The 23776-nt window shown below is 43.0% G+C and overlaps 1 protein-coding gene across 1 annotated transcript; it reads left to right on the forward strand.

The window, feature by feature from the left end:
- Positions 1-292: 292 nt before the first annotated feature.
- MTHFS (methenyltetrahydrofolate synthetase) lies at positions 293-23526 on the forward strand. The gene is made up of 3 exons (XM_063169841.1): positions 293-433; positions 4103-4367; positions 22683-23526. Exons 1-3 carry the CDS (start codon positions 293-295, stop codon positions 22904-22906), a joined length of 630 nt encoding a protein of 209 aa, XP_063025911.1. The 3' UTR covers positions 22907-23526.
- Positions 23527-23776: the final 250 nt, after the last annotated feature.

Here is a 23776-nt window from a genome sequence, read left to right on the forward strand (position 1 = left end):
CCTGCCGAGGGCACGGCCACCGCCGGCTGCCGCAGGAATCTGAAACTGCTTGGCACACACAGGGGCTACGAAATGGACTTTCCCTTCCTGCAGCGAAATTACAGAAGGGGAAATTCATTCGATCTGCGCCAGGAGAGAAAGAAAAAAAAAAAAAAAAAAAAGAGAGAGAGAAAAAAACCCCACCACGCTGGTGTTGGCAGGGGCCCTGCCGCACTATGGGGCCGGTGCCACCCGGGCTCGGAGCGGGCGGTCCCGGGCCGCCCCCGCCGGGGCCCGCCCGGCGCACTGGCGCATGGAGCCGGCCGGGGACGGCGGCGCGATGGCGGCGGCGCTGAGGGCGGCCAAGCAGCAGCTGCGGGCGGAGCTGCGGCAGCGCCTGCGGGCGCTCAGCGCGGCCGAGAAGCAGCGCCAGTCCCGGCTGCTCGGGCGCAAGGTGGGTGCGGACATCGGGCACGGCCAGGGCCGGGCCCCGCTCGCCGGGGAGCGCGGCCGGGACTTTCCAGGCCCTGCCGGTGATCGAAACCGTGACTCAGGCGCCCTTCCGCCGGGCGGGGGTGAGCTCCGCCTCGGAGCCTGCCCTCGGCAGCGCCGGGCAGCGGGGCTGTGGCGCCGGAGTGACAGCAACTGCTGGCGGCTAACGCGGGGGTGCTGGGGACACTTCGCCCTGGAGCGGTGGTCACACATCACCCAGGGTGCTGGGGACACTTCAGCCTGAAGGGATGCAGCCCTGGGTGCTGGGGACACTTCATTCTGGAGCAGTGGTCATGCATTACCCTGGGTGCTGGGGACACTTCAGCCTGAAGGGATGCAGCCCTGGGTGCTGGGGACACTTCATTCTGGAGCAGTGGTCATGCATTACCCTGGGTGCTGGGGACACTTCTCCCATGAGTGGTCACACATCAGCTCTGCATGCTGGGGATACCCTGGAGCGGTGGTCACACTTCACCCCGGGGTGCTGGTCACACTTTTCCCATGCGTGGGTCACACATCACCCCTGGATTTTGGGGACAGTGGGGGCAGACTGCCACATGCCCCAAGCAGGGCTCCTCAGGTGTTTATCTCAGATATTTCACACCAGCCTGGCTCTTGCCATACATACAGAAACCCAGCCACTGCCTGATTTGGCCTCTTGTTTTATGTTCTGTCATCGCCCTTCTGTATCTTCCAGCGGTGTTTCTTCCACACAATTTTATTTCTAATATAATTTTCACACTCTAAAAGATATCAAGCAGGGTTTGCCTAACTGGTATCCTAGCACAGAGTGATATGGGTATGTACTTTTGAAATGTCCTGTTTGTGTTTGGATTACACAGTTTTTATATAGATGTATTTTATCATTTTAATAAACATAATAAAATTTTATTTTGCAGTCACTGCATGTAATAGAGCACAGTTCTCATTTTTTTTGCAGCACCAGCGGGTACTTCTAGATGATCTACATTTATATGGTTATTTTCCTGCCAGAGGCTCTCAAATCATTTTATAGACTTCATTTACTACTAATGTGTAGCCACTTCATGAGTGGGATGTGGCAGCACAGAAACTTTGAAGTTGTAGGAAGTTTTAACTGGAATTTATATAACCCTTTTTTTCCTTGGGAATGCTTTTTAAAAACATATCTATATGTAGTGTCCTATCCTCATGATAATGCATTTTAGTAATCATACATCCTAGACTTAAATCTCTTGAATTTTAGCAAATACTGGTATGCATCTCCTTCAAAAATTCAGAGTCCTCAGCCAACTTTTAAGCACCTAGCCCATGGAATACTGAATTTTTAGGAGACCTCAGCCTTTGTCTAATTGCTGCTGATAAACACAGCAACACAGCACTCATTTCTTCTAGTGAGAGCACTCTAAAAGATACAGCCTTTGTTTTACTTAAAAGAAGGCATCAGGAAATATGACATAAATTGAAATTATCTTGCCCTTTTCTTAATGTGACACAAATTGAAAATGTTGAGCTTGCTTGGGACAGAGTGGTTCTGTGTAAGTGGCAGAAAGTAGGGTTGGCTTTCTCATGGGAGGTAGCTAATACAGCAGGCATGGAAAAATTTTGGAACAGGCTGAGAAAATACTTGGAATTATATAAAGCCAAAAATGTAGCTTTGTAGCATACATCAGTGCTTGTAGCTAATTAAAGTGAGCGGGTTATTTTATAACACCTGAGTAATATTTTTAGTGGAAAAATCTCATTTCAAAATAATCTTTAAATTCAAAATGAAATAGCTTCACAGGCTGACCTAGCCACCAGTATTTAATTAGCTTCTGGGTGATTATTCTTTTTAATGCTTATGTTCATGATTAAAGTCATGCTATTTGCATGCTCTGATTCTGAAAAAAAATTGCCATCAGCTGGTGAACAAAGGACAGATAATATTTGTTAAGCGTGGAAATTTTTTCAGTCTTCTCAGAAACTGCCCCGAGTCATAGCAGGAGCATCTACACAATTCTGAGAATATCTGAAATTGTGTCTTCCTGCTCACATGTGGGTTTACATCTTCAACCTCATTTTTGTTCCTTTACAGCCTGATTAATGTGTCACTGGATACATCAGAGCAGATGGGACCTGTGTGGTGCCCAGAGCACCCAGCCCTTGTCTCAAAGTCTCAGTGTCTCAGTTTCTCTCCTCACCAAACCCATGAGAGGTTTTGGCTCTGGAGGCCCTCAACATGAGCCACAGCTCTTTTCTGGAGTCTGCAGTTGGACTAAACAGTCTGCTTTTTGCAGCAAAAGCTACCATGGAAATTCTGGTCTTTTGAGAGCTTAATCCTGTGGAAAAATCCATGTGTAGGGATAGGCAGATAGAAAAGGAAATAAAATACGGTTTGGATTGAAGATGTTTCTGTGGCCAAGCAACACATAGCACCATCATTTAGTCTGGAGTGTTTATTTTGTTTTCCTCTTACAAAATTCCATCTGTCTTCTGAATATTTCACTTGGGTTTTTAACTGCTGTGATGGAAAGAAAATAAAAAAATGTAGCGAGAACCATGTATTGACTCAGATGGGGCATTTGTATCTCAAAACAAGGCCGGGGCAAAGGCTAAAGCTCATAAGAGTGAGTTACCCTGCAGTTATACAAACACTGAGCAGGGCATCTGGTGATCTCTGCTCTGTAGACAGTAGAGAGTTTTCTCAATTGTCTGATATTTTAAACAGATTTTTGTCTAAGTGTGTAGAGTAAGAGTAAATCACATTTAAATGAGTAGGGGCACATTTATACTTGTTTTGTCCAGATGTAAATGACAAAATATATAAGGTGCTAGAGAATGAGAAGACAAGCTTCTAACAGCCTCCTTTCAAATTTTAATGTGGAATTCAGTCTGGAATGGGCAGAGACAAGTGAGGTATATCTGCTAACACTTTTCCACCATATAAGCATTTTTTATTTTCCCTCCTATATTCAGCCTTTTATAAACCCAGCTCAGAGTCTCATGAAAAGCAAAAAATGGCAAGGCCATCCTTCCTTCAAGCTTTGAAAAATGTGCAGTAATAAGATCACCTGTTAGAAGCAGGTGATGTTTGAAGTCATGTATCTCATCCTGCTGGAGGGAAGACATTCAGGTTAACAAAAGAAAGAGGGGCCTGTTCTTGGAAGACTTTGTGCTCCTCACTCATCTGCTCTGGAGCTGATTTTCCTTTGAGTTATTATCACTGAGGCACTTCCCACTCTGCCTGGGCACAGATGAGAGGTGCAGCCTGTGAAAGGGATGGAAGGAAAGGAATGCTAAACCCTCTTGGCTTGCATAAGCTGGCAGTTCTGGCCTGCTGTATTCTTCTGCAGTGGTGTTTGTTGGGCATTTGAAGATGTCTGCACTGTTATGGCAAAGATCTTTAGGGGATTGGAAGATTGTCTGCAAAATTGTATTTGGCTGGCCCAAACCTGTCTTGCAGTGTTTAGTTCACTAGATGCAAAAATTCGCCTGTTTTGATCTTGCTAATGGTAGAAATGTTGGAATAGGCAACAAAGTCAGTTTATTTTCTTTATGGTGCATCAAACTTTGTATCTCTACCCTTTTCAATGAATATTTTGTGTTAAATGAAAGTAAGTTATCTTTAGAAAAACTTTTCATAAACCAGTTGTGTCAATTTCCCATGTAGGTGATTGACCATCCCAAGTACCAAGAATCCAAAAGAATTGCAATCTTCCTGAGCATGCCAGATGAAGTCCAGACAGAAGAAATCATTAAGGACATTTTTAAGCAAGGCAAGGAGTGTTTCATCCCCCGTTACAAACCTCAGAGCAATCACATGGACATGCTGAAGTTATCATCAGCTGAAGACATGTCTTCACTTGCTTTGACATCCTGGAATATTCTTCAGCCCAGTGATGATGACACTGCAAGAGAGGAAGCTCTTGCTGGTGGTGAGTATTTTATTGCTGCATCATGGGATTGCTGAGCAGGAGAAGCCTGGAGGCTGGTAGGAAATACTTTGATAGCAAGAGTGAAATTAAATGTTACACCTTGTTTTTATGCATTGTAGAGAGATGCTCTTTTCTCTTGCCTGTTTTTCTCTACCCTGTGCCACCCCAATGACATGCCAGCAGAGCAGGAACACAACTGCACTGATCCAGCTGAAAGAAAACTCAGCCCTCCACGTAAATCAGCTTCTTGGTCTGATCCATGGACATCCTCAGCACAGTCTCAGCCAGTGTCATGTAGAGACTTGTGAAGGAAAGAGGAGCTTGCTGGGGGTAGCTTAAGCTGCCACTGAAAGTCACAGGTTTAAGATATTCTCTGAGAACTTTGGTTTGTGCTGCCTGAAAGGCTGGGAACTTCTCAGGTGATGCCCATAGACTGAGAATTTTCTGAAATCTTTGATCCTGCAAATTGTGTTGCATGGATGAATCACAGTGCTGATATGGAGCCTGCCCTTGTAGAACAGCTCTCTGGACTGAGACCCTAGACTGAAAATAAAAGGACTTTCTTGGCCTGCAGTCTTTTCTACTAGTATCATTCTCTCACATTTTTATTTTGACCTTATAATGCTGTCTCAGACACTGAATTCTTCATAGGGTTGAGAAGGTACAAGTTAATTAAGATCAAACTTGTGTGTGTGTGTTTTGATCCCCAAATAACCTATCTCTTAACCTAAAATTCCCCAACTCCTACTTGTAAACAAGCTTACTTTTTGTGTATTTGCATTCATTCTTTGCATTCTTTTTGTAAACACTTTAATGTCTTCTCAAAACATCTGCAGAAATGTTTAATCTTATTAATGGAAAACTCATATTGAACTCATGCTTTAAACCTCAGCCTGGGAAGATTTTCTCCGGGTGGAAATTCACCATGCAGACAGCTTCCACACCTCACACGCTTGCCAGCTTTTTAGTGCTTGGTAAAGGAACATAACATTTCTATGACTCTGTTTGATTGAACTTGGGCTTGTATTTGCTTTGGGATGCCAATGTACTTTTCCAGAACACTTCACCATATTTGTTTCTCTTTTATTTTCAGTCATTACCTCTTTCCTAATTCCGAATCCTTTCTGTATCTACATTTTAGCTAGCAAGGGATTTCACTGCCTTATACAATCATCTTTTTTAAATTTAATATTTAGCACTGTTTGATGTTTTGCCAATGTTTGTCAAAAAATTGTGTTTATTGGTGGGATTTAGGGACTTTTGAAGGTAATAAAAAATATCCAGAGTTCTGTTGACTGAGCTTAGTTCAGGCACTCTGGACAAGCTTTTGTGCTGCTGGCGAGCTGCTGTTAATTGAATTTAGCCAGTCTGTTGTAGACATCACAGAGTAAACACACAATTTGAGGTATGATGGGAGCAAGGACTTCCAGGTATAGAGAGCACTGAGATGTACATGTGTGCCAGACAGTGAAGATGGGGAAGGCAGGAACACACTTTGGTACCTGGCTAGTTCTGGAGCTGCTGCTTCCTTCTCTGCACCAGGCTGTGGGCAGAGAGCAATGCCAGGAGGGCCCCTGTGCTCTACAGAGAGGTGCCAAGAGACCAGCTCTAAGAACTGATGTATGTCCATGTCAGACGTGTTCTGCCTGAAACTCAATATTAGTCTGTTTGTACTGTTTGTACAGTAATTTTGGAATAAGGCCATTTGGATTGGAAGTCAAACCTTGGTCCTTTATCCTGGAACAGTTTTTGTAGATTAGAGAATTAGTTTAGTTTTCTTCCACTGAGCATCATATACACACTACCAATTGAAGCACACACTTCAACCCAATATGTCTTTTTATTCCTTTTGCTATATTTTTGTCACCTATTGTATTTTTTGAACTTTGGTACATTTGCAAGAATGCAAATTGCCTTGCTGCTCCATCCATTCTCCATTGTTGCAATGACGCATGGATGGCACGTTTGTCTCAGAGATGTTATCAAATACTTTGGTGATCTGAGGCATTTAGATTGTTGTAAGGAGATAACATGGTGTTACATTAGTAATGTTCCTATGGCTGGCATAAATTACTATGTAATTTCCAAGAAATAGCCTGTAGGTACATAAATAAGCCATGTAATTTCTCAGTGTATTCATTTTGCATGACAAAAAACTTGAATTCACACAGTCCATAAAACATCAGGCTTAGATACTGTTAAGAATAGCTCAAATATAAGAGTAGGTATAATTTTTGCATAGAGTTTCCCAGTCTTTGGTAGCAATCATGGGCAATGTTGAATAGACACAAGCCCTCCTTTTGGAGATGATCCTTTTTTCTGTTGGACCAGGGTTTGCCTCTTTTCGTCTTGGCAGTACTCACATCACACCGTGTTGGCATAAACAGAGATCGCTGCTTTGTGGTAGGAGAAAGTCTGTCATCTTCTCTACCATGTGTGGGTGTCCCAGTGGCATGTGAGAAGTTGCTTTTGTTAGGCTATATGGACAATAACAGAAAAAACAAAGGTGGAAGAAGTTCAGATATTTTGGAGCAGGGGTGTGTGTAGGTGCATGACTTGGTTCGTTTCCAGCTGTATCTGTTGAAAAGATTTAGACAACTACTGGGGCAAGCCAGTGGTACATTTTCCTAATAGGTACCCATTCCCATTTTTATCCTTGCCCATCAATGGTAAAAATGGGTTTTGCCCAAGGTAATACTGCTGATGAAAGTCCAGGCAGGTTGCAGTATTTGTTTACAGAAGTGTAGAAACATTGCACAACTTTGGAAGGAGTTAATCAGATAAAACTGTACTCCGTGTTTTCGTTTTATCAGTACTCCCACAGAAGTTTAAAGAACATTTTGCCAGCAGCTTCATTTTCAGTGTGGTTTAGGGAGGTGTTGTGATTCACTGAGCTGGACATGGGTTTTCTCATTTGTAATGTTATTTATTATTACCTAGACTCGCTCTGAGAACTATGAGGGAAAAGCTAAGTTATTATTTTGAAATAGAGATTATTCTTATTGGGACAAAAAAAAAAAAAAAAAAAGATAAAAAGACTAGGTTGAGTGTTTCCATATGCTAAAATTATTGGAGGCTTCTTTGAAGGGAGGCATGTGGCCAGGGATTTCAGGTGGGGGGCTTGGACCTGAGCAAATATGCTTAAATGTTCATAACTGAACTACTGACTGGAAGCTGAAGGTGTGCAATGAATTATAAAAAGCTTTTCTGACATTCACCTGCATGATGGGAGAAGGGGGTTTGGCCTAAATAGTTTTCTTGGCCAAAAAATGAAATGTTATTAGCAATGATGGCTCTGAATCTGCTTACTGTAATGGATTGGGACGTGCTTTTCTAAGAAATGCAAGAAATGGGATTATGTGTACAGACTTAATTCAGCCTCTTAATCTCTGTCAGTTCTGCCCTGGTGTCACAGTACATTGTTACATGGTCCTTGTCCCTCAGGTGTGAACTCCCTCAGAGATCAACCCAGGGGAAATGGTCTGGGCTCTTTCACAGAGGCAGAAGATGAACTCTGCTTGCTGTTAATGACTGTTCTAAGGAGTGTCTGCTCAGTGGTTTGCTTTCTCCCTGCCCAGGTTAGAGCTGCAGGCCTCTTTACTGTGCATTATTCAAACCTAGGATGGAGATCTGCATTTCTGTATGGGCTCTTCATCACTGCACCATTCAGTGGCATAAAGGTATTAAGTGGTATTTGCTGATGGAGAAGCAGCAGCAGAGGCTCAGGATCCTGTTGCAGCCTGTTTTGCAGAGGAGCTGCCTCCAGTGAATACACACTTGTTTTTCCAACATTAAGTTTTCTTCTTTCTTTCCTCCAAAAACAATAATTTTCCAGATTTGTCTCAGCCTTGAACTAAACCTCCTCTTTCAAGCTTTAGTTTCTCTACCACTATAACGTCACTTTCTATCCTTCTGCTCTTTGCCTGGCTTTTCTGAAACTCCCTCCTCAAGTGTCCTTCTCTGGCCTTTCTCACTGTATTCCCCACTTCCCCCTGCTCTCAGTCCCAGCCTGTCATTTCAGGGGCAGCTGGGCCAGCATAAATAGCTTGTCCCTGCCAAAAGGGAGGAGATCATGTGTTTTGTCTTCTTTCACTTGTCTGCTTCCAGACATACAAGATTCTCCATCCCAATTTACTCATTTCCTTCCCCACTGTGCTGGCTTCTTTCTCTTTTGCCTTGGCTTGGAAAAACTTGTTTTATAGTACTTTCCCCACGAAATACTACAAAAGACATATTTTGTGATTGTTTCTTTTGGGCAGTGCCTGATTAAATAAGCTGCTGCCCTTTCTCCTCCTCTTGGTCCCCACCCATCCTCTCCTGTGCCTGCACAGATGGCCCTGCAGCCACGTTGGGACCTCTGCTGTGCAAGCAGTCTTGGTTAGGAGCAACCCAGCACCAGCAGAAGTTTCTTCTCAGAACCACCACACAGGTTTGGACTGATGCAATTGAAGGAAGCTGATGGTGAGGGGTTGTGAAAATGGGTGCCATGCCAAAAAAGTCTCAGTGAAACTTCAGTCATCATTTCCTTCCATGTTTCAGTTCCCAGTCTTGCCCCAGACAGCAGGAATAGCAGCAGCCAGTGAAATGAAAGTTCTTGGGAGTCCTCACAGCTGAGATGGCTCTGGCAGGAGGAGCTGAGCCTGCAGCTCCACGTGCTCCATCTGTGCACCAATACCAGCTTAAGGAGTTTTCCCTCTTGTGTTTCCAGCCTATTCCTGCCTCTGGTGAGCTGCATTAACCTGCTGCTCTGGGTGAAGATTATTCCCCTCCTTTCCCCGCTCCTGTTTTTGTTGGGATTTTTTGAACCCAGATGAGTGGATCCAGTTTACCCTGCCACATCAGTGCTGTGTGTGGGGAAGGAGGAATGAGGAGCCAGGATGGAGGGGACATCCCCTGTGGCACAGGTTCCTGCAGAGAGTCGTGGGGCCGCCATGCAGGTGTGACTCCAGTAGTGGTACAGGGAGGGGGGCACCTTCAGAGAGCCCCAGAACTCACCCTGACAGTCTCTCCTGAGCCTGTGCCAATTGCAGCTTTTCACACATTTGCAGCATTGCATAAGCCTGGCTCAAATGGGTTTGAACTGTGCTGAAGCCACATCACCACCAGTGAGGGTGCTACCAGTGAGATTTCAAGTTCCTGCTACAAGGCATGGAGCAACAGAGCTTCTCTCCTTTTTATTTTATTTATTTATTTATTTTCCTAGCTGTGATCTTGGAAACCAGTGAGCCATTCTGCAGGAATAAAACAAACATAACCCCCCTGCTCCCATCTCAGTTTGGCATAAGTACCCAAGCTGAAAAATGTCAGCATTTGACAAAATAGCATCTTGTATGTAGGAATGCTGAATAATCTGCTGCTACTCAACTACAGCATAGTTCATTTTTGCTTTGAGAAATGAATGTATTAAGAGCAAGGGTTGTATTTTGTAATTTAGTTTGGAGACTTCTGGCATTTTCAGTGCTGAAAACTTTGGTGGCCTACTGGTCACAGCATTTGTGTTGTAACTTCAAAATAATAAGTGCAATATTAACTAGAAAATCAATGCTTTCAATGACAGTAAAAATTTATTGTTAATAAAAAGAAAAGATCCAAATTTGAAATAAAATAAGTAAGTACTAACATATGTCTAGCAGCAACTTCTTGCAGCTTTGTTTTCATATAATGTTGGCTTTTAAGGTTAAGGTAGTTTTATCTTTCTGCCCTTTTAACTTCCAGAACACTGTGAGACTTGCTGCAGCATAAATTACAACAACCTGCTGGCAGCAGAAACAGACAGGGACAGCTTACCTGTGTGATGGCATTTAGTTTATAAGGGTTTATGCCAGGGAACATGATTCTCTTGCAAGGAAACTGCTGGCTACCTCTAGGCTACAGTTCCAAACCTGGAGTAGTTTGAAATGTTTCCTGAGTGACCATTAACCCTGTCTGAAACTTTGCCATCAGGATTTGCCCTGCAGAAGCATTTTTGTCTGCAGAAACTCTTTTTCACCTGTCTTAAAATTCCTGCTATTTATTCATGCATTCAAAGATTCTGCATTTGCTGCCAGGACTGATGGCCTTGTGATGCCATCAGTATTCTTAGTTATTCCAAATTTTAGCACAGTTCTTGAGAAGTGTGACTGAATTGATGGCAGCACAGTCTTAAGAGGAATAGGTTTGACTTAGAACTGCAAAATAAAATGGGATTTAAAAAAAATATAATGGGTTCTTCCCCCACCCCCCCAAAAACATGCACCAGAAGTGAGAGGATTTTGAAAGATGAGGCACATTAGAGTTTAGAAATCAAAAACACTTGTGAGTAGAAAATGCTGTGGCTTGAAGGAATAGGGAAGGTCTATTATCCTACTTCAGCTGTCCATGAAGGCATAATGGGACCATACAAAATGATGCTAATCATTCTGAAAAAAAGATATGTGGTAAACAATGCTCAGAGGTAGCTGGGAATATTTAAATGAGCTATATGCAGATAGGAATGTATCAAGAATAAATGAAATATGGGTATGTGAAAAGCAGAGATGTTAAATGTTTCTGCTTAGGGAAAAAAATCAAAAAAACATACCCCAAACAAGATTGTAAAGTGGTTGAAGGTACTATTAGATTTTCTTTTCCTCTGGGAGACTTGATTAAAACTTGAAGTACAATATATGTCAAGGGATAGATTATAATTTAAAATCTTTTTACACTGGTCATAAAAAGAAAACCTGAGAGCATGGCACAATGCAAAATTGAAAATCGAGGCTTAGCTGCTAATGTAATTTATTTTTTAATGAAATGATTTAAAGTTTGGAATGAACTTGTGTTTGGAGACAATGATCCATACTATTTTTGATATGCAAAAGAAGAACAAAATTCAGTGCAAATGAGGCATTAAAATTCTGGTCATGAATTTTGCTGTGGAGAGAGGATCCTTCTCACAGTGCAGGATCTGGACATGCAATACAGCATCACATGTTTTACAAGAGTCAGGAAATCTCACAACTTGGAGCTGTGTAGCACTGACTGAAGGATGTTCCTACCTCTGCAGCTGCAGTGCCCAGATTATTGCCTTACAAACAGGTTCTGGTTTCTCTTTCCAGCAGGCATTTGGAGCATTCCTCTAAGCATCTAATTTTATTTGTATTAAGCCCTTGGCTCTGCTGCCTTCCAACAGCTGTGAGTTGTACTGGTTAGTTAGTTGTAATGTGAAATATTATGTTCCTTATTATGTTAATATTAAATTATGCTCCTGCGACATGTGAAATATTATGTTCCTTGTATTCATTTTAAATTTGCTGCTTTCAGTTCAAGGGATACTTCATTTTTCTATGATGAGAAGTAAATAAGGATATTTGAGTTACATTCTTTTTATTATTCATTGTTTAGTTGCACCTGTACTGTGAATACTACTGTATTCTTTTCTATCACATTTTGACTGTTTTATTTTTCTTGTAGTGAAGCTTTTCTGTAGGAGTTCCAGCCATTGCTCTTTCAACATTTACAATCTCTCTGATGTTATTCTGGAAAAAAAAGATGCCTGGGAGAAAATTTTATGCCCAGGTAAAGAAATACTGTGAAATGCATGTAGTGGCACTGGAGATGTTCATTCTTTTTGTACAAACCATAACACTGCTTTTCAGATCAGCTCACTGGGCACATCTCTCAGAGGTTTCCACACCAATGTTCCACAATGACACATCATTAAAAAAGGGCCTGTTCCACTAGTAAAGATCTATAAAGTAAGTTTATATCATTCCATCCTGCTGGTTCCTTAGCAGGTAGAGCTAGGAAAGTGCTTTCTTGGAGATAAAACATTTCAGGTGATAGCAAGTTTTCCTCAGGGTTTTTCTGCATCCCAGCCTTCAGCTGAAGGATGTGTGACTCCATCCCAGCACTGGGGTTCCTCTCCCCTGGAGCTGCTCTCAGCCCTTCCCTTGAGTTCTGCACCAGCTTCCAGAACTCTCTGGAACAGCTCAATAATCAATACTTCATTTGCTAAGTGAAGGCAGACACTTCTACCTGAGTTTCTCCCAGTTCTTCTTTTCAGAAACAGGTATGACACAATACAGAGACTTTTTTTTTTTTCCCAGGTTTTTAAAAAATGCTCTGAAATGCAAAAGTTCATATGTTTTTGTGGTGTTGCTTTGTAATGCCCTTTGGTGTCCTTGTGTCCTGAATCTCCCTTGTGCAGACCAAACCACGAGTGAGGTTTAATTGAATACCACCCATGCCAGGGTGTCCTGCAGTGAACCTGAAAGGCTGAGAGCTCTGGAACACTACAGCTCTTTGCTTCCATAAAGATCATTAAGGCTTTAAAAGACTGTTTTTCCTTGTAATCATCTTAAGTGTCACATCCACGTTTGCCTTCTTGCGGAAAACTCGTCAAAACAACTGAAAAGATTACTTCTGCTGTAATCAATTAAAGTTTGAAGAGACGTGAAAGCAATATGGGCAAGGGCCTTGAAGTCACTGCAAGTGACTCTCAAGGGTTTTGTTTCAAAGGGCTAATTTTGCTCCACTGAGTGTGAACAGTAGCATTGTCATTTTTTTTTCATACAGTTTCCTAGAGACAGGAGTCTTTGAAAGGTAGATAAGAGGTGAAATTCATTTCTGGAGTGTGGCAGGAGCCTGTACAACTCATGCAGGAGAAATGCCAATGTGCAAGTATCTCTGGCTGCAGTAATTATCCAAACAGACATCTTTGTTTCCCTTTATTTTCATGTTTTGGAAAGGAAGACCCAGCACCAAGCTCATCTCTGTGCACACACTCTGGGGAGAGGAGAGGAAGCTTTTCCCTGCTGCCCTTTCCTTGTGCCCAGCTCTGTGCTCCCCTCTTCCCCTCATCCCAGGTACCATCCCTGGTGCTTGCTGCTGAGCAGATTCTGCTCATGAATCTGGCAGAAATTTGTGACATTTTTTTTCCCCCTTTCTTTTTCCTAGGATTGGTGTACTGCCAGCTTAGTGGGCTATTAAATCAGGTCAGCACTTTTCCAGCTACAAAAGATTTGTTTTTCTGGCACAGTTAATCCCTGCTGGTTTTGCTGGGATTCAAAATACACATTTATTCCTGTGGATGTGGGAAACTCCTTGGACTGGCCCAGAGCCCACTGGCCTTCAGGGAGCAGGATACTCGTGGTGTAAGGATAGCTCTGGATCTTCATGTTTGGTGTCAGGCTGAACTCAGTCCCTGCTTGGGCTGGCTGTTGTGCACGAGAGATGGGGATTTTTGGGATGTAGATGAGGGCGGATTCCTGTCCAGGAGTGACATGAAGGCTTTTGCCGGCAGGTGTCAGCATTCCATACATTTACCATGGAGCATTGGTGTCATTTCGGCTGCTCTCCTATAATTAAAATCTCACCCAGCCATTGCTCTCTCACACACAGGAGAGCAAATGCTCCAGCCTAATTTCCCATAAAAATTGAGGATTGAAGTGAGGGAGGGATAGGATTCCGGGGAGAACTGGATTTTTAAACTGTGTAAGCTTAAAAAGATAAAATAAAATCTTGTGATGGAAGAAGCAGGATTTCTCAGCTGTTGTGGTGTTAACACATTTGACAGCAACTGTGAAGGTGCCATCACCTCCCAGCCAGCTGACTCTGCATGTACAGTAAACCCTGCCTGTAAGCAGCCTGATAGTCCCATCAATGGTGTCACTCCTTACAGGAGCCAGGTTTGCCAGGTTTTCCACTGACTTGGAAGTTGTTGTCCCACCTGTTTATGTTTCATGAGTAATTCTGCATATTTTATGATAGGCTATCTGCTGAGTGAGTCAAAGGGTATTGGAAATATTGGTAGTGATGCATAAAGTATTGAAAAAAACCCCAGATGATTCACCTCTGTCTCATTTTGACTTAAAAATACCCAGACAGAAGTATGCAAAAGAGGACCAAGAGTGAAGACATGCACATGTATCCAGTGGGAGTATTCAAATGCATGCTCAGGCAAACACCATGGAAGTGTAGCTGATAAAGAAATAAAGAAATGCCCATAAAAACACAAAGATCCTTGTATTTTAGGATGCAGCAGTATTCCCACATAAACAGTGCAACCATCAATGCTTTGTGAGTTTCTCTAAAGAAGCAGATTTGTAGTCAGCATTTGCTGATTTAACAAGATATGTTGATGTGCTGTAAAGTGGCTCTAATGCCATTTCTCCTCTCTTTGGAATTGCTCCTTGGTACATCTGGTTTCAGAGTATTTTGGTGGTTTAAAATCACAGGAGAATCCAGGTGCAAGCCTTGGAACCAAACATTTTTGATTGCCCATGTTTTCCCAATCAGACTGTGCTCACATATATGAATATCAGAAACAGATTAAGTCATTTTTCACAGACTGATGACTGGGAAGTTCTAAGCTATTTTTTCCTTTACTCTGAATTTGCAAAACCAGACATTTTGTGGGTGGCATTGAGTGATCATGTTGTATTTACAGGGCTTATGCAGGCTCAATGAATAATAGTGAAAAAGAAAAATACTTTTCATATTTTCTTTTAGGTGGGGCTCTGAAAATGAGACTCTAGTCCCCATCTTACTGTAAGTTAAACCTCAGGGGAAATGAGTGTGATGGTTATAGCCTCACACAGCATTTCCACATTGTGAAACCAGCCAGAAACACAAGTCTTAGCCTTGTACAGTAGCTTCTCTGTTGAAACATGAAAGGACATTTATCTGTGGAGCAGGATAGGTTTGTTTGAGCAGGGCTGACAAACTTTAGCTGATGTTGTTCACTGCACTTAGCTTGTCAGATGTACTGGCACTAAACCTGCAAGATTTTGGTTTAATTCAAAATTAGAGGTATTTACTTGAGCACAGCTCACAGTAGCAGAGGAGCTGAACAAGCAGCTTTATTATGTGTTTTTGAGATTTAATAATGGGCAAGTGGCTGCCACTCAGTTGTTTTAAACCTTTATGAGTGATGGCTATCATGTAGCTTCTCAGGGAGGCAGATAAATATTTTATTACGCTGTAGTTCAGCAGGGCAAGTGTGAGCTGTGAAGACCAATGTTTCATGCTGACACAAAGCACTGACATGGATGAGCAGACAGATAAACGCTGAGTTGCTCAGTGCTTGTTTGTAGATTCTGCTGATGGTTCTATTTTCTGCAAAATATTTTATTGAAGTAATAACAGAAGCTGTCTGTGTCGTGCCAGCGGCAGGGGCACCATGATTGCAGAGGAGATAGTCTGCTTGGCACCTGTGTGGCTGTGAAAGGTGGGGAATGGGTGTGCAAAATGTTCTTTGGAACACAAAAGGAGACAGCACCTTCCTGCTGCCTGCAATTCCCATACACAGGAATGAAAATAAAGCAACTACCCCTGATGTTAGGTGCATTTCTCCCTGGAGGAGTTGAGGCTTTGAGGACTTAATGGTGTGTCCCATAGCAGGAAGCTGTGGATGGAGCCTGTGAGACTTGGATACTTTGACTTTTGATTCCTGTGCTGGGTATCTCCTCTGGCTCCTTCTGAAGCAACACCCTGAGATGAGCTCAGTTGGTGGCTGTGATGCCAATGCTGTGCATTCAGTCCCTTTGTGGGCTGCTCACTTCAGAGCTGGGCTCAATAATCCTTGTGGGTCCCTTCCAACTCAGACTATTCTGTGATTCTGGAACAGGTATCTAGGTAGAAAACAGTATGTCCTGCTGAAGTGATATGGTAGTGCACAATTAAAGGTGTTCTCACAGGGGAAACACCTGGAGGAAAAGCTACTGACTGCAGTTTAAAATGAGATTGTTTTTACTCTAATATGAAACTCGTTTTAGTCCTGTTAGGTATCTGTTTGGGACCTTAAGGAGGCTACAAAATGAGAACTCAAGGAGAGCTTTTTATGAACAACCAACACCACATATCTACAAGAGAAAATAATTCATTCCTCTCAAACTCATGTCAGTAATACAGGATATTTTCATGTAGTTCCCAAGGTGGGTGCCCAGAGAAGTCAATGGGGCAATGTCAATTTGGAGCAACTGAGGATGTGGTCCTTCATGTTGGAACTTGGGTTTCCAAGGAGATGAGAGTTCACACTGACCTTCTGACAGTGTACCATGTAAGCAAATAAGAATTATCAATTAAAAGTTTCCTTTCTTTTTAAGAGATTGTATTTGCATTTTAGCAGACTTGCTTGGGTCAAGGCAAGCAATGTTGTTTATGTCTGCAATCCTCTGAGTTACTGGATGTGCACCTCATTGGGTTTGGATGAATGCCTTTTTTTCAAATGTTTATGAGTTGTAGGGTAATGCTTTTGTCTCCTTGGGTGTGTAACAGAGTCTGTCTTCTCCAGGGGTTTGTGGGGGAAAGAGCTTGTTTCCTCTGGAAGCAATCCCAGCCCTTTGGGAACCCTGCACCTCAGCAGGGTCTCTAGTGAGATCTGTAGATCTGTAGTGAGCAGATCTGGCATTTCCCTTTTTGATCTTATACCAAGAGACAAGTGAGAGCAGAGATGGTGTGCTCGAAACCCAGGGCAGGTTTTTTCCAAAGGGCAGAAACCTTTTCATCTGGAAGGAAACAGTAAGTGTTGGTAACCTCAGGAGCGGTGCTGGGGCACCCAGGATGTTCTAGGAGAAACCATAAATGGAAGGGATTGGTTTTGCTGCAGCATAAGTGAAATACTTTTGTGGAGTTGTTTTCCCCGAGATCTGGTGATTAACTCAGACCACAGTGTTAGGTGCTGTGTAAATACAGACAGGATGGTGATCTGTGCCCTACAGAGTATGTGTTGAAAGCACACACCTACCCAAAAGGCCTAACTATGCTAATGTTGACAGTAATTAAAGTTTCAGTGATGACTCTGTCATTAATTAGAAATTAGAAATTTCTGAGTTATTCCAATCCATTGACTCATACTCTGCATGTCACCAAGACTAATACTTAGATATTAGGTAACTTAGATAGGTAATACTTAGATAACTCAAGTGATTGAGTTGGTTTTTTCCTGTCTGCCAGGGTAGCATATATGGAGGCAGCAGATGGTTACTGCACTCTTCATTCTGGAAAGTAAGGTTTTCCTGAAACAGGGTTTGCCTTTTAATCCATTGTGGTCTTTGCTAGTCAGAAAAGGACCAAAGTAAATTTTCATTCCTTGTAATCAACAGCTTTCAATTACTCATGAGCTCAGCAGAGGTTTTGCACAGATCAGACATTGTTTATGGTGGCACAGCAACATGAACACTCCTTTCCTTTAAACAGAAAGCTGTTCTTGGCCTGGTTCTTCTGCTCCTGCACCTTATGAAATCATTTACATCTGAGCAAAGCACGAGAGAGGTGGTGTTTGTGAAACAAAACCAACCACTGGAAAACTCATTCTTGCCTGAGGTACCAGATTGTGAGGATCCAGCCATCCTTGTAGTGATGGAGTAAACAATGCACACACTTCTGTGCTTCAGGGGAAGCTCAAACTGCACAGCTGCTGCTGTGAGGAGCAGCAGCAGTGACATGGAGCTGATCACTGCTGACCTCTTGTAGGCTCAGGCAGCATGAGCACGGTTCGTGTGAGCACATTGCTGTTCTTCACAGGCACACAGGAGCTGCTGCAGCTCAGCCTCTGCCCCATCCTCTGTCTCTGCTTTTGAGGAGAGGATCAAACGAGTCCTGGCTCCCACTTTGATGGGTCCCAGGTGCTTTGCTGTGCCCACAAAGCAAGTGGCAGCAAGGGATGAGAAGTGGGGATGACAGAGTGTTTCAGTTTCAGCTTGCATTAGGAATGTCAAGCTGTGCAGGGGGAGAGGAATGACCCCTCACAGCGGGTGACAACAGGCTGGTGGAGCCCCTTCGAAGCTGGGAGGAGAGAGGCCATGCTGGCTGCTCCTTCTGAGGGCAGAACAAGTCCCCAGCAGTTTTTACATGACCTGTATCTGTGCAGTTTGATGGACCCTTCTATAATTAACCATTGTCAAGAACACTTCTGAAAATGCCGGCTGGCATTTCAAATAGGAACATCAGATTAAGGAGAAGAGAGGTAATGAGGTGCAAGGAGAAAATCCTTCCCTGGGGAACAAATCAAACCTGATACCATCATGGAAGGTAATGAGAAATGCACTGCCAAACTGAGGTTCACTGCGGAGGAAACGAAACTGTGTATTCTTATTTAAAACACTCAGAGGGGATGCTGATGCTTTGGTCTGCTGGCTGTGTCAGGGCATGTACAGCTTGCACACCTGCCTCTTGAATACAGTTTTGTCACACATTTCGTTTCTTGAGTCCTTGGGCCAGTCATTTCCCTCCTCTGTGACATAAGGTATGTCTACATCATTGTAAGGGTGTCAGTGCAAACAGAGTGTGCCTGTACACCCAGAGTACAGGTTCAGAAGCTGTCTACACTGCCAGAAAACACAGGGATAAGTGGCACAGATACATCTTGTCCACACTGCACAGACCTTGGCCTCTCTTCTTTTGTCTGGAGGAGTCAGACCTGTCCCCTTCTGCCTTTACTGCACATGGCAGTCTTGTCCCCTGGAGCAGTCATGGGTGTCACCTGGTCCGGCAGTGCCAGGCACTGTGCTGACAATTAAGGTATTGACCACCTGTGATCCTGTAAATCAATTTGTTTTCTGGCTGTGCTGCATTTAGCAGTATAAATGAAGCCTGTGTGGCCGTGTCAGCATGGCTGTGTGCCCACACTGATAGATAAGTCAGGGTTATTATTTCACGCATGGTGCTACACACTTGGAGCAGCTGTAGCCACAAGAGCTTATGCCATAGATACACTGAGTATTAGGTGACTGTCATCATAATTACTAACCTTACTGGAATACCCAGTAGCTTAAAGTGTGCAAGAACCATGGATATTCTCTACATAGAAGTTGGAGCAAAATGTTGTTGCTTGAGACAGTGGTTTCAGCAATTTGCAGACCACATGCAAGTTTTCCAGGAGAAGCAGAGCTCACCTGTAACAAAACTCTCTTGACTGTGGATGTGGTCGCAGGACCCTTGGGGATCCAAGAACCAGCAGTTAAATGTCTACAGACACATGGGAGATAGTGGACATGGCAAGGAGATGGGCAGATGTCAAACGTGAGACTTTCCTTAACATGTTTGATGAGGCACTAAAACACCTGATGTGGTGTTGGATTTTCAAGGATGCCATTCCGCACAGTGGGATGTAAGAGCAAGGGCTGTGGGATGTGAGGACAGAGCAAGCCCAGAACTGAGTGGCAGACAGTAATCCTGCAGGGCTGGGGGAGCTGGGGAGCATGAGGACCCCATGCCACAAGGGGCACGTTCTTATCCTCAGCTGCCATCCTGTTGATGTACCCTCAGTGCTGATAACAATCTTAAGTGTCTGCAATCTTGGTCTCATCTGTGTGTCACCTCTCTTCCTGTGACAGCTCTTCCCCCACACTGCCACAGAACCACAAGAGGTTTTTTTCCCCCCCAAGTTACATGTCAGGGAAACATTTAGTCCTTGCAGCTCTCTGCCATCCATTCTAGATCCTGATACAGGATTTGGGACTAATGCTGCTCAAGCTGCCCTTGGGCTTCTTGCACGGTTAGTTGTGTCATTTTTTTCTACCAAAAGTCTTGAAAGACATTTTACTTAAGCCTTGTGCAGTGTGAGTTGCATGAATTTCAGAGAACATGTCGCGAATCAGAGCAAGGCAGTCAGTATTGCTGTGCTCCACAGAAGAAAAATATAAAGGTAACTACTACAGTATTTACAGCATAATTCTTCATATTGAGATTTTCATAAGCTTGTTTGAGTTCTTCAACATAAAACCCTCATGATTATAGAGGAGCCAGCTTGTTAAAAGAGTCCCTGTTTCTTCAGAGAACCCAGAGGAAAACAGTGCTTTAATACATCTAAATTCACTTGAGGTGCCTGATGATATCAGTTAAACTCCACAGAAAATATATTTCTTCCCTTCACTGTTCTTGCCATTTCCCTCTTTCCCTAGTGTTTCCCCTGACTTGTCTTCTTCGTGTCTCTAACACAAATGTAGGGAGAAATGGCACCTTTTTTGCTCTGCAGATTTGCCCCCTGTGTGCATTCTTCCTGCCAGCAGCAGACTGCAAATGTTTCCTGCTTTTTGTCTTGAGAGGCACCTGGAGTGAAAACGACTGAAGCAGACTGTGAGGCAGAGTGTGTTTAGTTCTGTGCACCATGACTGATTGGAACTTACTGCTTTCTGGGCCACCTGAATACCTCCACAGGGCTCATGTGAGGCAGGTTGTGGAGAAGATAAGTAGGAGTAACTTGGAAAGGATTTGAGCTGCAGAATCTATTCCTGACCTTGCCAACAGGGAGGCTGGTTGCTAGGTTGTAGTCCACAGGCCTGACAATTGGCAAGAACAAACTGAGGGGATGTGATGTGCAATGTCCAAAATGATGTGCATGGTGGTACCATAAAATGGCATCTCTTTTCAGGGAGACCATGATTCTTCCTTTGGCCTCTTTTTCTCTTTGTTTGCTGTTTGCTGTTTCACTCATTTCACTGTCCTCTGAATCAAAAGTTGACTGCAGTGTGTAAAACACCCTGACTCCTTTTTAATCCCACCACTATTATTCTGTGGTCTGTCCTTTGGCTAATTCTCTCCCCTTGCTCCCCTGACCTCCTTAGAAAAACTGTGCTTCTTGCTGGATTTGCAAGATTGATGTTCTCTAAGCATTTTGCGCTGTGTTGCCTTGCATATTTTATATCAATGTTCTAATTGAGACATCAGGTCATGATGGATGAGTGTTCGTGTCAGTGACTCCTCTGAACAATGAAGAGTTGAAGGAAATCTCCAGGAGCCTGGGAAGTGTGTGCAGATGAGTTGATCTTATGTGAACTGTTAACATGCTCTTCCAGACAGAGTTTGGAGTTGATGTGTGGTCTCAGGTGGGATTCCCTCTAAACTGAAAAACTCTGCTTTGCTCTGGCTTTTCCAGTACATGCTCCCACACGTCTCCTTCAGTGCTGGGCATCACCCCTCAGTCGTACTGAAAGCAGCTCAGCCCAAAATGGCAGGAAGGGTTAGGTGTGGACATGGAAAAAGCAGAAAAATACCTGACCAGGTCCAAGCTCTGGTGCAGGAGCAGAGTCTGGTCACAGAAAAGCTGCTCAAGGCTAAGCACTGTTCCTGTAAGAAGGCTGAAGCAGTGGACTGAGACTGTATTTTCTATCTTTCCAGATTCATGTCAGCTGTCTTTTAGTCTGTGCTGCCTTTCCACTCCCTGCCCTTCTCTCACTAAGTGTCTGTCTGCTACAGCAGCAAGAAATAAAAGACTTTCTTTGCTTTGTGAAGGGACTAAATAGGATGTTCCTGGGTTCAGGAGTCAGCACCAGGCCAGTCCAGCTCATTTGTTTGGAGGATGTCTGTGCAAGACTTGTCACACTGAACATGCCAGCCTTGCAGGAGGGACAGGGATGTGCAGCAGCCTCTGTGCCTGGTGGTCACTGCTCGTGGCAGTTCCAGTGATGGGAATCAGCTCCTCAAACAAGTGTGCAGCCAAGTGTAAACTGGAGCTGGCTCCCTGGCATGGTGCTGGTCACATCCCCTGACAGAGCAGGAGCAAAGCAAGAGCTCTTGCCTCTCTATCTGGAGCTGGTTGGTGGGGTCTTCTGTTGGAGTTTCCAGCCAGTCCAGGTCATTAGCAGCTTATGCATTTTCTTTCAGCTTTTTAACTGATTTGAGTTCCAATCAAGTGCAATCTCACCAGATTCCTGTGGAAGGAGGGATATTTAGGGCAGGCAAGCAGAACGCCTGTGTGTGCTGCGGGAACAACAGAGAAAATTGCTGGAGGCTGAGAAAGAAAATCCTCTGGGACAAAAGGAGCCTGACATCATGAAGGGACAAGCCTTCAAATCTTCATCTTGGTATAGGAGGGCAAATTGCCACTTTCAGAATATATTGTATTCAAGGATTTTTGGGTTTGGAAGGTCAAGAGAAGGTTCATGTCATCTTACAGTGGTGTCAAGAAGATGTCTCCCCTCTCTCCTATACATCTTTTCATCCTTTTTTTCCTTTTCTATTTTGTGTCTGATGTTGAAGTTCATTTGATTTTCTGATTCCTCCTGTGTTTAATTTCCCTGAGTTCAATCTCTGTCTGATTTAGAGTCATAATAATTTGTATTTGGAAGTGTGGGGTTAAAATGATAAAATAAATTTGTCAAAATGCGGAGTTTTTTTCCCATCCAGCTTTTCAAGATCTAATTATTTTTCAGCTGAACTAGTACGCAATTGATAGATGAAAATGTAAATTTACAGGTTTAGTATTCAAAGTATTTTTCATCTGATCAAAGAAAGGGAAGCATTTTACAAAACACAAAGCTTGTGTTCTTGCAAATGTCTGAAGTTATGTGGTTGTAGTCAAGCCATCAGGAAATCCACAGGGCATCCACTAATGCTTATTTCATTTTTCTGCAGGAGGTCTTGACCTTATCTTCATGCCAGGCCTTGGGTTTGACAAAAAAGGCAACAGATTGGGAAGAGGGAAAGGATATTATGATACCTATCTTGAAAGATGTATGAAACATCCCCGTGGAAAGCCTTACACAATTGCTTTGGCTTTTAGAGAACAGATTTGTGAATCAGTGCCTGTGACAGAAAATGATGTTCCAATAGATGAAATCCTTTATGAAGACTGCTGAAAGTGTTTTGATACCAACCTACCTCCAGAGCAAGCAGCCAAAAAAGGGGTCATATCCATCAATCATGTTTTTTTCTAATTGTCATGTAAGGCTTTGGGACCAATAAAATACACTATTTGTGTTTGAGGAGGGGGGGAAACCTCCAAAAACAGTGTAACTGTGGTAATAGTAGTGAGGATTGTGTTGATTTGCTTCTAATTAGCAAATGTCTGGTGTGAATTCTTATTCTAGAATCAATACAAACAAGAATGAGTGACTGTTTATTACAGTAAGAACCATTTCTCCTCATAATATTTTTGAGGTACCAGCTTCTTGATACTAAGGAGTTTTATTATTCTGGTTTAAAAGTGAACTGCCTAGTAATGACAGCTGTTGATCCATTCTGGAATTAGATACTTGTAATGGTAAAAGTTCTTAGTACTTAGATATTGTGTGCATCCATGAGGAAAACAAGGAATTTATGGAGATGTCTTAGAGTAAGCTGGGAAAAAATGGTGATGGGGAAAAAAAGCCTTAATTAATTTTAGTCTATGCAGTAATTTTGACTGTTTACTTGGCTCCTTGCAGTTGTCCTAAAATAAAGGGAGTACTTGTTAATAAAGAAAGATTGATGTCCATAACTTTGGTATGTTCTTTCCTTTATCTGAATGCAAGATTGTAATGTGTTCTAAAACGTGGTCAAGCAGTTCTCTATCCAGAGACAGCACTGTTTTTGGTAAAATAATATTCAAAATTACTTTAAGTTCTCTAATTTTGTACATTAGCCATTCATAATGTCTCAAAATACTGTGTGGTGCTATGGTAAAAAATGAGAGATGCTGAGAATTGCTGAGAGCAAGCTTTATGGATGTAATAAATTTTTGGGTGAAA

Source organism: Melospiza melodia, chromosome 15 (assembly GCF_035770615.1).
Source record: "Melospiza melodia melodia isolate bMelMel2 chromosome 15, bMelMel2.pri, whole genome shotgun sequence".
Classification (NCBI taxonomy): domain Eukaryota; kingdom Metazoa; phylum Chordata; class Aves; order Passeriformes; family Passerellidae; genus Melospiza; species Melospiza melodia.